Source organism: Etheostoma spectabile, chromosome 18 (genome assembly GCF_008692095.1).
Source record: "Etheostoma spectabile isolate EspeVRDwgs_2016 chromosome 18, UIUC_Espe_1.0, whole genome shotgun sequence".
Lineage (NCBI taxonomy): Eukaryota > Metazoa > Chordata > Actinopteri > Perciformes > Percidae > Etheostoma > Etheostoma spectabile.
The window spans coordinates 17587467-17598488 of NC_045750.1; the positions used below are offsets into that span (position 1 = coordinate 17587467).

General features: G+C 41.4%; 1 protein-coding gene and 1 long non-coding RNA gene across 2 annotated transcripts in view; one reads left to right on the plus strand and one right to left on the minus strand.

The window, feature by feature from the left end:
- slc16a10 (solute carrier family 16 member 10) overlaps positions 1 to 8156 on the plus strand; it is a 52776-nt gene extending 44620 nt beyond the window's left edge. The window contains exons 5-6 of the mRNA XM_032542444.1: positions 2024 to 2252; positions 4487 to 8156. Of these exons, the coding sequence (XP_032398335.1) occupies positions 2024 to 2252; positions 4487 to 4722 (465 nt within the window). The 3' untranslated portion in view covers positions 4723 to 8156. The remainder of the gene's footprint in view (positions 1 to 2023; positions 2253 to 4486) is intronic.
- The window catches only part of LOC116705972 (uncharacterized), a 13397-nt gene extending 4882 nt beyond the window's left edge, over positions 1 to 8515 (minus strand). Inside the window, exons 1-2 of the long non-coding RNA XR_004336097.1 lie at positions 8194 to 8515; positions 4621 to 4622 (exon numbers count right to left, since the gene is read on the minus strand). This is a non-coding gene — a long non-coding RNA (uncharacterized LOC116705972). The remainder of the gene's footprint in view (positions 1 to 4620; positions 4623 to 8193) is intronic.
- Between the last annotated feature and the right edge of the window lie 2507 nt (positions 8516 to 11022).

Consider the following 11022-nt stretch of genomic DNA (forward strand, 5'->3'; position numbering starts at 1 on the left):
TAACATTAGCAATCAAACAATCATAGATAGCTACAACGTTTTTCAAATGATTCCCATCTTCTGTTCTTGTTTGTAAAAAAGAGAAAAGTTTATAATTTTATGGATTTCACAAATTTCAGTATGACACGTTATGCTGAGCATGTATGTCTTGCATCTGCACTCGACCAGAGCCGGTCTGACTCGACTCTTATCGGGTATGACACGTTTTGTTGTAAACCGTTTAAATCTGAGCATGTGCAACTCAAATGTGCACTCGACTCACAACGTGAAGTGTCACAAACAAAGAACAAAATGGTGGATGGATGACATAGGACCAGCTGAGAGGGAGTGAGACTCTCTGGGGGCAGTCCTTTATACCTTCTGTAAGCCACGCCCAAATGGCCAGGTACAGACGACCCTCCCAGCTCCACCTACCCGCCCACTCCAAGTACCTGCAAACAAAGGAGCAGAACATGACAGGCAGGCAGATTGGGTTGGGTTCTCACACCTTTGAAAGCTCTTTTTTATAATAAAGATGCCTATAACTTGCTGTGGCAATAAACACTTTTCTGAATCTGTTTCTACATTTAAATTGCTACGATTTGTTTTAAAACTACTATCTTTTGCTATGTTTACACCTCTCATTCCCCCTGCTCTGGCGTTTCCCCCTCTCATTTCCCTTGCTGTTGCATTTCCCCCTCTCATTCCCCCTGCTCTGGCATTTCCCCCCCTCATTCCCCTTGCTGTGGGCGTGTTACCCTCTCATTCCCCTGCTCTGGCTTCCCTCCCTCATTTCCCTGGCTGTGGCATTTCCCCTTCTCATTCCCCCTGCTCTGGCATTTCCCCTCCTCATTCCCCTTGCTGTGGTGTTCTTCCCCTATTCCTCCTGCTCTGGCATTTGCCTCCCTCATTCCCCTTGCTGTGGCGTTTCCCCTCTCATTCCCCTGCTCTGGCATTTCCCTCCCTCATTCCCCTTGCTGTTGTATTTCCCCCTCTCATTCCCCCTGCTCTGGCATTTCCCCCCCTCATTCCCCTTGCTGTGGCGTTTCCTCCTCTCATTCCTCCTGCTCTGGCATTTCCCTCCCTCATTCCCCTTGCTGTGGCATTTCCCCCTCTCATTCCTTCTGCTCTGGCATTTCCTGTTCTCATTCCCCGATCTCTGGCGTTTCCGAGACATTAGGAAACATTTCTGACCCGTTTTGGTTTGGAATCCGCAAGGTTGTGATGCAAACATAGACCTTTGGCAACACCGACACTGACGACAAGGTTTCGCCCCCTAATTGGGGCTCGGTCTTGGTCTTTGACACTAAGCTACTAATGTTACCATGGCAACTACAGGCAACAGCGGAGTATACTGTACATGCTGCCTTCTGTTTACCCCGCCATGCGCATTAGAGTGCGGATCGGGCCGGCTTTTTCTGTCCGAGCCCGGCCCGCGTCCGACACCGAACCCGACCCGAGCCCGACAGGCATTAAGATATTTATGTCCGAGCCTGACCCTAGCCCGACACAGTTAAAATCGCATTTGTTTCTCATACTAATGACACATGTACGTTTGTTTGTGTGGAAAGCCCGCTTCTATTAAGCAATTGTAGGAAGGCAATCGGCACACGGGGCAACAAGCGCCATTACCTACATAATAAGCTGTTTTAAATTCAAAATGTTCAATGCCTTATCGCGCTGATGTGACCGAGCCCGACCCGAACCCGAGCATCCTTTCTAAAAATCTGTTCAAACCCGGCCCGGCCCATCGGGTACCGTCGGGTCCCGTCGGGCTGGGGTCGGGTATCCATCCTCTAATGCGCATGCCCAGTATCTGAGCATTTTAATGCTGCATCAATGCTCTGTGACTGGCCCCAGCCAGGCCCTTGTTTAAAAAATACAATTGCCACCGGGCTAAACAACTTTTCTCTTGGAAACTCTGTACTGTATATCAATGTCGATATAATATCAATATATTACCCAGCCCTACCCTGATTATAAAACCATCAAATGAAGGAGTGAGAGAAGAATTGGAATCCACGCCTCTCTCCTTTCCCTCTAGGTAACCTCCTTCTTCGTCATTGGCCTCATGTCCATGATGATCCCTCTGTGCAACATCTTCGGCGGGCTGATCGCCGTGTGCCTGCTGATGGGGCTGTTCGACGGCTGCTTCATCTGCATCATGGCCCCTATCGCCTTTGAGCTGGTCGGGGACAAAGATGTGTCCCAGGCCATCGGCTTCCTGCTGGGCCTGATGTCCGTGCCAATGACTGTGGGGCCCCCCATCGCAGGTAATACAGGAACAGTCTAAATACTAGTCTAATGAATGCTCTCAAGAAGCCACTGGGTATATTCTACATGCTCACGTCTAGGGGTGTAACGATACATCGATCTGGATCCATGACACAAAATATTTGATGCAAAGTGAAAAATCAATACATACACTATGGTCTGTAAGATGCCTCTTTATTTCAGATTCCCAATTTATTACCACTACTAACTATTACTAAAGAGTATAGTTTGTTTTTAATATAAATGTCTGGAAGAGCTCAGTAATAGTATTGCTAAATCATGTTTTAGTTGCTTTTTTGAGTTGTTATGAATGTAACTGTATTAAATTGGCATATCATTTTGTCTTGTATCAATCGCAGGCCCCGAAATTAAATCAGCAAATATCGTACCATTGTTCAAAGTCAGTCTGTCAGTCTGGGGAGTGAACCAGTGACCTCCCAATCACAAGCTCACTTCTTTGACCACTAGGTCACCGCTGTCCCTTAAGCGCTCGTGATAAAACTTGGGATTTACACCCCTACTCACATCATACTGAAGATCAACCATGTTCATGTTAGAGTAAAGCACTATGATTTAGGAATCTATATCGACATGGATTCATTCGCTCCATTCTCTCTCTCTCTCCCCAATCATGTCTTCAGCTGTCCTATATATAAAAAATTAAGGCCTAAAATGCCCCCCAATAAAGAATATCATATTCATATCCATACAGTAGGGCTTTTGCTCCACCTGGTGTTTAGTTTGGTACCATGTGAAGACGCTGTATGTGATGCAGGATGTGCTGGCTAAAGACGCCAGCACATCCTGCATTCTAACAGCTGTGTCCTGCCAATATTCCATGAGAACTGCATGAGCTCTGTAACACTGGACACTGTGACTAAACCTGCATTGTGTGGGTCTGAAGGGTTCCATGATATAAATCATTAGCTTATGTGAGCTTCATGCTGAAAGACAAGGAATTCATTTTACAGTCTGTGTGACTTTTCCCCTCAGAAAATTCAGAGGTCAGGGTCAGCTACGAGGAACATTACATCACCCGCTGGAATGGAGCGTGCATTAACTTGTGTAACGGGTGTGTAACAATCAATGGAAACAGTCTGTGGCCAAGCTATAAAAAAAATAACTATGAAACAACTACTACAGTAACTGACAATTAAACAACGGTACAGGATCAAATACATTCACAATTCACACAAAGCTACTATTTACACAGATGGATATATAAACATAGATATTTACTCTGGATGTACTGTCTCTCATTAAAACTATACATTAATAGTTTCAGGTTTCATCATTTTACATGACAGTACACACTCACCTGAGGGACACAAGCCCAGTCTGAACTGTTCCCCCAGTAGGGCTGGGCGATCGGGAGAAAATCAGATATCACGATGTTCCTGACTAAATACCTCGACATCGATATTGCGGCGATATTCTAGCGTTGACAATTGGTGCTTTAACAAAATACCTTCACACTTAGATTTTTGATAAATAATCATCAATAATGTGGACGTAATGTCTAAGTGTTGAAAAGGCATATAATAAAACAGCTAGAACAGTCTGGTAACAGACATCACTTTTCTGTAATGCAGCCCGTAAAACCAGGTAAAAACAACACTTATGATATCCAAAATCTGAGACGATATCTAGTCTCATATCATGATATCAATATATTATCGATATATTGCCCAGTCCAATCCCCCAGTGATGGAAGCTTTATAGCTAGAATGTTACCTTGGATACTGTAACCTAGTAACTTATTAAACATGAAATATAATTTAACAGTATAAAAATATGACAAATATGTATGTACACATAACAGCTACCAACAAAATGCATTAGAACTCAAATTTTGCTTTTTAATGTAACATGCATAAGGCATATTTTACACTTGCAATCAAAGAGTATTGATTCACAAAACTGTCTTGTCAAAAAAATATTTTCATTTATTTTGTAGCAACAATAACAAAGATTCTTAGGGCAAATGTAGTGGAGTAAAAGTACAAAATTAAAGTACAGATGCGTAAAAATTCATCTTAAGTACAGTAACAAAGTATAGATACTTTGTATACTTTGTTACTCTGTATCTATATATTCTCTGGATACGTTTTTGGTTGTAAACAGAGTTTGAGTCTGGAATAGAGGATTTTATGATGTCAAACGTTGACCTGTTGGAATGGCAATAACATCTCTATTTCTTTCTGTCCCTGTTCTCTGTCCCTGTGGCGTACAGGCTTCCTGAGGGACAGACTGGGTAGCTACGACGTGGCCTTCTACCTGGCAGGTATCCCCCCAATCTTCGGAGGCGCCGTCCTCTGTCTGATACCCTGGGTGGAGGCCCGGCGCAAGAGGAAGGAGAAGGAGGACGCCTTGAACAAAGAGCAGGGTCAACTGCTGGCCGGCCAGAAGCACGATCACGAGAAGGCTCAGGAAGACGCGACTAGCAAAACTGGAGAGTCTGTCCTCTAAGTGTCCCGCCGAACCGACTGAAAGAGACAAACACACACAAAACGGGGTTCAGACTGACACTGCTGAGTTCTGAGATACAGTAGGAGTAAGATTGGAACAACTGCCTTCAGTAGAAGAAAATGCCAAAGTGATGAAACATATCAGTTAAGAGTTGGGGGTTGAAAGGTTGAAGTACAGATCCCGAAGAACTATGCATTAGATTGTTTTGACTGAACTAATCTCAAAAACAGCAGACACAAACTTGAGGTCTTACATGAAAACTGAGAAAACATTTCATTTTTATTTTTCACAAGGGAAAGAAGAGGAGGTGCTGTGCTGGTCTATAAATGCGGTGTATTCACAGCTTGAGCCAGTGTCTCAACCCAAAAAAACTCTTTCAGATGGACTTTCTTTACAATCAGTTTTCAACACTAACATATGTTTGTTGTTTTTATGTAGAAACATAGCATACAAAGATTTAGTCATCAAATTGTCCACGACAGGAACCCAGTCATGTGTGGGAACATAACTTGATTTAGCCTCAATCAACATCTTTTGTTTTTGCGTCATCGCAAAGCAAACCGGTCTGCAAAACATTTGTCCTTTAAACCTGCCATCTTCATTGTGTCCAGTGTCCCTCAGACAGGACATTTCTTAAAGCCAAAAATTGTAAATACCGGGGGGGTAATGTGTTGATAGTGTTTCAAAGGGACATCCGGAGGTCCTCATTAGTGTTAGTCCTGAAGCTCTGGGATCGTCTGAGCTGTAAGGGTGCTCAGACACTTGAAGGGAAGCAGCTTTTAGGCACAATGGTTCTGGTCTTTCCTCCAGGCTGGATCCAGGAAATCACTTCTTTTATACAAAGAGCTGTACTCAAGGCTGGATTACCAAAACAAGGCCCCGAGGGGCCAAAATCTCCAACCTTCAGCATGTCTCAGTTAGTTTGTTGTAATAAATTGCATATGAGTTTGAGAATTCTGTGTGAACATAGTGTAGACTGAAATGAACTAAACCTTAAGGCAGTGTTGTAGTACTCAAGATCGAAGGTCTAGGTTCTTGTCCCGGAATCAACCACATTTTAACTCGGCCTTGGATAAAGAGGACTCTGGATTTTATTTCAAGACCCGTCAAGACCACAACTGCATGGATTTTGCTAAACAGCCTGTGCATTGTCTGATTTAGGTGTGTGTTAAAATTGTCAAATGCAACCAATAACTTGACTTACACTAATTTAAAATGTGTTCCCTGAGACCCCCCTCTTCCTGTCCCCTTTACACACACTCCCAAGAAAGAGAATGTGGGAGACATAAGAAGAAGCTCTGGCTGTCTAACACAAATCTGGTCTTGGTCTTGACTCAGTCTCACCCTGCCTTGGTCTTAGTCTTGTTCTTGACTCTATCTTGTCCTGCTTTGGTCTCGACTCGTTCTCGCCCTGCCTTGGTCTTGGTCTTGACTCGGTCTCGCCCTGCCTTGGTCTTGGTCTTAACTTGGTCTCGCCCTGCCTTGGTCATGATTTTGACATGGTCTCGCCCTGCTTTGGTCTTGGTCTTGGTCTTGACTCGGTCTCGCCCTCTCTTGGTCTTGATCTTGGTCTCGACTCGTTCTCGCCCTGCCTTGGTCTTGGTCTTGACTCGGTCTCGCCCTGCCTTGGTCTTGGTCTTGACTCTGTCTCGCCCTGCCTTGGTCATGATTTTGACATGGTCTCGCCCTGCTTTGGTCCTGGTTTTGACTTGGTCTTGCCCTGCCTTGGTCTCGGTCTTGACTCTATCTCACCCTGCCTTGGTCTTGGTCTCGCCCTGCCTTGGTCTTGGTCTTGACTCTGTTGCGCCCTGCCTTGGTCTTGGTCTTTTCTTGGTCTCTATACACTCTGTTCTTGGGGATGGTGGTTTTGGTTAAGGTGGCCTCAACTACAACACTGCCTTAAGGAGACCTCTGCATTATTACATCATCTTGAAGGTCCCTCTGTGAGCAGGGGGCCCCAGGTAAAATCTACATTTCAATTATTTAAGTTTATACTAAGCTTATATGGTGTATATTCCAAGGCTGCATAATATGGAAAATATGAGATAATGCTGTTGAATATCGCGATAACGGTGAGACCTGCGATAAATGAACAGATATTAAATTGTACTCAGTTCTGCCTTTCTTTTGCCTTTAGTATTCTGGTAAAATTCAAATGATTGAAAGTCAATTATTTCCAACATTCTTTGAACACTGAACTGAATATGAAAGGCAGCACTGAAGAAAGAATTAAAGTTACATTCTATAGTGCAGATTTCTGCTGATATTTTCTATCAACTAGCACAAACAATCTCTGCGTGTCTTCCACAGTGTGTCGCAACCTCTCAAGATGTGCTTATTATGGCAGTTAATAATGCAATGAGTATTAGTATTAGAGCTATTGTGCAGCCCTAGCATGTGCCTACATGCAATTTTGGTTTGTTGAATTACCACACACTTATGAATGATTAACTAATACAAACCCAATCCACAGAGGGGTGGAGGAAGTTTGTGATTAATATTTTTAAAAGGAAGAGTTTGACATTACGGGAACTATGCTTATTCGCTTTTTTGTCAGTAAGATGAGATAATATATACTGACAATTGTTAGCCGGCGGGTAAGCTTAGCTTAGCATTATTCTTATTCCATAAGACTGGAACTGAAAGGCTGTAACTATATATATATATATATATATATATATATATATATATATATATATATATATATATATATATATATTTATTTAGGCTCTTTCCTCAAGAAAAAGGGATGTGTTTTTAATTAAAACAAAGGAGCAATTTAACATCATTTTAGACCCATATAATCATCATACCTATGTCTAAAACGTTGGTAAAGCAGATAATAAATAAACAACACTCAAAAAGCTTGCTAAAGAAGTACAACTACAGTCGTTAGATCTGAAAAAGAAAAGTCTTTTAGTTAGTTTGATGCTTTTTTTTCCCATTTGTTTTGCTGCTTTTCGCCACATTTCACATTCATTCGGCTTAGGTGCTGACAAACAAACGGCTCAGGTGCTGCACCTAAGACTTAGAATGGTAGGGAAAACCCTGAGGATGTGTGATCTCATTTGCATAATCTGTACAAAAAAATGAATGTAAAAGAAAAATATACGGCATGGTTATGTGCTGAACTATTTCTTCGCGGGGTGCAAAAGATTTCCTCGCATGATTCCAGTAACAACAAAAACTCTTAACCAGCACATCACAGTACACCAGCTTTCCGTTATGAACCGAAAAATTGGATGTGTTGACATTGTGTTTGTGTATATGTCTATTAATCGTCCGCAGTATTGATATTGAGCAGTATTTTCTTTCAAAATGAACCAGAGGTGAGACTGAATTTCAAGTTTTTGTTTTGTTTTGTTTTCTCTGTAATTTGGTCCAATATTTTCCGCACAGACTTTCGTTGTGTGACATAAAAATGTTACAATGCCGGCCCTCTGGTAAAAGTGAAAAGAAAAAAAACAAAACGGTCCAGGTGATAACCGTCGCCGTGTCAACAACGCATCCCTTGCTCGGACGAATGACCTCTTAAAAAGGACCAAAAAAAACCCAAACTACTGGCGCATATGTAACTCCTCACCACTTTATTTTTATTAGAGAGCTATTTGAATTGGAAGTGAGGACATGAGTCTTACTAATCATTGACCATGTGACCATTAGACAGTGAAATCCGGTGAACCATCAACGCTGTGCCCAGTTCATTAACCTTTGATGAGATGACAGGTGTTTGTTTTGTGTTTTCATATTGTATTTATTTTGTCGTTTTTGTGGAGAACGTCATGCTGTAATTGACGGGCTTTTGCCTAAAGCCTGACGGGCTTTTGCCTAAAGCCTCGGTTTCATTCGCTGAAGACCAAAAAATGTAAAAATGAAAATGGCTGAAAGTGTGTTAATCGTGTTTTCCCAGCTGCCCTGCGTCTCCCTGGAGCCTCCACGTAGAGTCAGTGGACCATCTGAAACTGTTAGGAGGTCACCCAGTGCTCGACAGTGATCGACTGCTCTTGGAAAAACTCAGAGACCTTTCTTTGAAAAACGAGTGCCCCGTCACTGGCTTTTTCCTGCGGGTCGATGATTTTCCCTCTGCAGACCTGTGACACTCTCTACCTCAGATGTTGTCAATGTGTCCCTGTCCCTCCATCAGAGCAGGGGGACCATAGAAACGCAAAGAAACCGCAAAGCATCCTAACTGTCCAAAGCTTTGCTCTGTGATGAAGCGCTCGCTGCTCAGAACCAGAAATGCCTTCTTCTTCTTCTTCTTTTTTTTTAACATGAGAAACAGCGTTTACATCTTTTATCCCCCTAAATGTATATTTTTATCAAGATTAAATCACATCTGTTGCCTTATATAATTCAATCCTTTTTTTTAATGACATGCATGACTTTAGTTTATTTTTACTTATGCTTTTTGTTGCTGCTGCAAGATTCTTTTATCCTACTCATGCATAGTTTCTGTCTTGATTCCCGTCTTAGTTTCATGTATTGCTTAGTTTTGTTTCATCCTTATCGCTCATGAATTACCCAAATGTTTTTAAATATGACAATCTCTATCTTTCCTATCTGCTGCAGGATTGGTGGTGAACTAAAGGATATGCAATGTAATATGATGTAAACACAATCAGACTTCAGAATTTACAAGATAGTAAAAAAAAATCTGTTTACATTTTCTGTGACTTTCTCCTAATTTATCTTTCCATTCACAAGCACGAAAGATCGTTTGATCAACTCCTGTGACTGTAAAGCGCAGCCAGTGGCCCCCTGAAATGTTAAACTTGGCCCCCCCATGGCCCCCCTAACTGTGGCAAGTAGTTTCTATCATGCCGCGTTACTGTCCTTACAAGGTTGTAGAGAGCCCGGCCTTTAAGCTTTATAGCCTAACTTTTACTACACACTAAAAACTACACACTATATATAGCAGGGCAAGTTTAAAGTTATTGCTATCAGCATCTTAGGTTTTCCTCATGCAGGTATGAATGTATCATTTACACCTTTTTTTTAAAAAAATAGTGTATTTAAATATTTCCGCATACATATTTCCCTAGTATCGCATTTACTGACCCTCCTCCACAGCACAGCTGCTAAGCGCCGGACGGAGCCACGGTGCCTCTGTTAAATAGAGAAGGAACTTGTTTTGGTGAAACATGTGTATGTTCAAAAGTAATTTTTAGAAATCTCCAAAGGTCAAAGGTTACTATGGCTGCAGCATGGGTTAAGTGCCAAATAAAGCCCGACCAATAAATGATTTTTAAGGTCGATATTGATACAAATATTTGGCTGCTATACTGTATATTTAAAAAAAAAAAATCAAAAACATGTAACAAAACATAAAGAGATTTCCCTAACATTAGTTATTTATGAGTCCTTACTAAAATAATATGATGATGCAATTTAAACATAAACTTGTTTGTTTTATTGCCAAATTAGAACAGAGGAACATCAACATATAGGAACGTTCTGATAAATGTATAAAGATGCAAACTTAAGATATGAAAAAACACACAAAAACCACACACAAAAACCACAGAGTTGCCAAAAGGGACGTTGTAGCCCTCTGGTGGTACAAACTATGCAACGCAAAATCTCATATCAAATCAAATCATAACATGATTGACCGTCCATGTTTATTTTATTTTCTAATATTCATTTATCGGCCGTTATAAATGCAGATACCGATAGTTTGGAAAAAGACTAATATCGGCCGATAATATCGGCCTGCAGATATATCGGTCTGGCTGTAGTGCCCAAGACAAATTTCCCACGATGTGGGACAATAAAGTTAATCTTGAATCTTGAATCTTTTGAAACCAAATCACAGCATGGGTTTTTCATCAATATCATAATGGATGGTAAAAAACGGGATGGCCTGATATTGTTTTTCCAAGGCCGATACCGATTATTAGTAGTTAGTAAAACCAATAACTGATATATGGATACCAATATGCATTTCCATTTTAAAAATCTTTGTCAAAATTAGATTTTGGAATGTTACAAACTCCAAGTCAAAACGTTTTAATTTATTAACTTTTACGCAAAAAAAAAGAAAAAATGCCGATACAGATAATCTGCAAACTGCCAAAAGCGATAATTGGTCTATCCCTACTCTAAAGTTTCAACATGTGAATGGGCTCCTAACAGAACACAATCTTTAGAACTCAAGATGTAGGACTGGAACAGCTTGACACACAGCGCTGAGCTTCATCTTATATTAATCTTCAGCTTCCCAGCAGGCAGATGGTGTATAACATTTCTATGTGGCATCTACAGCCTCTATCTTCCCCTGAACATCCGATGCTCCTCCCC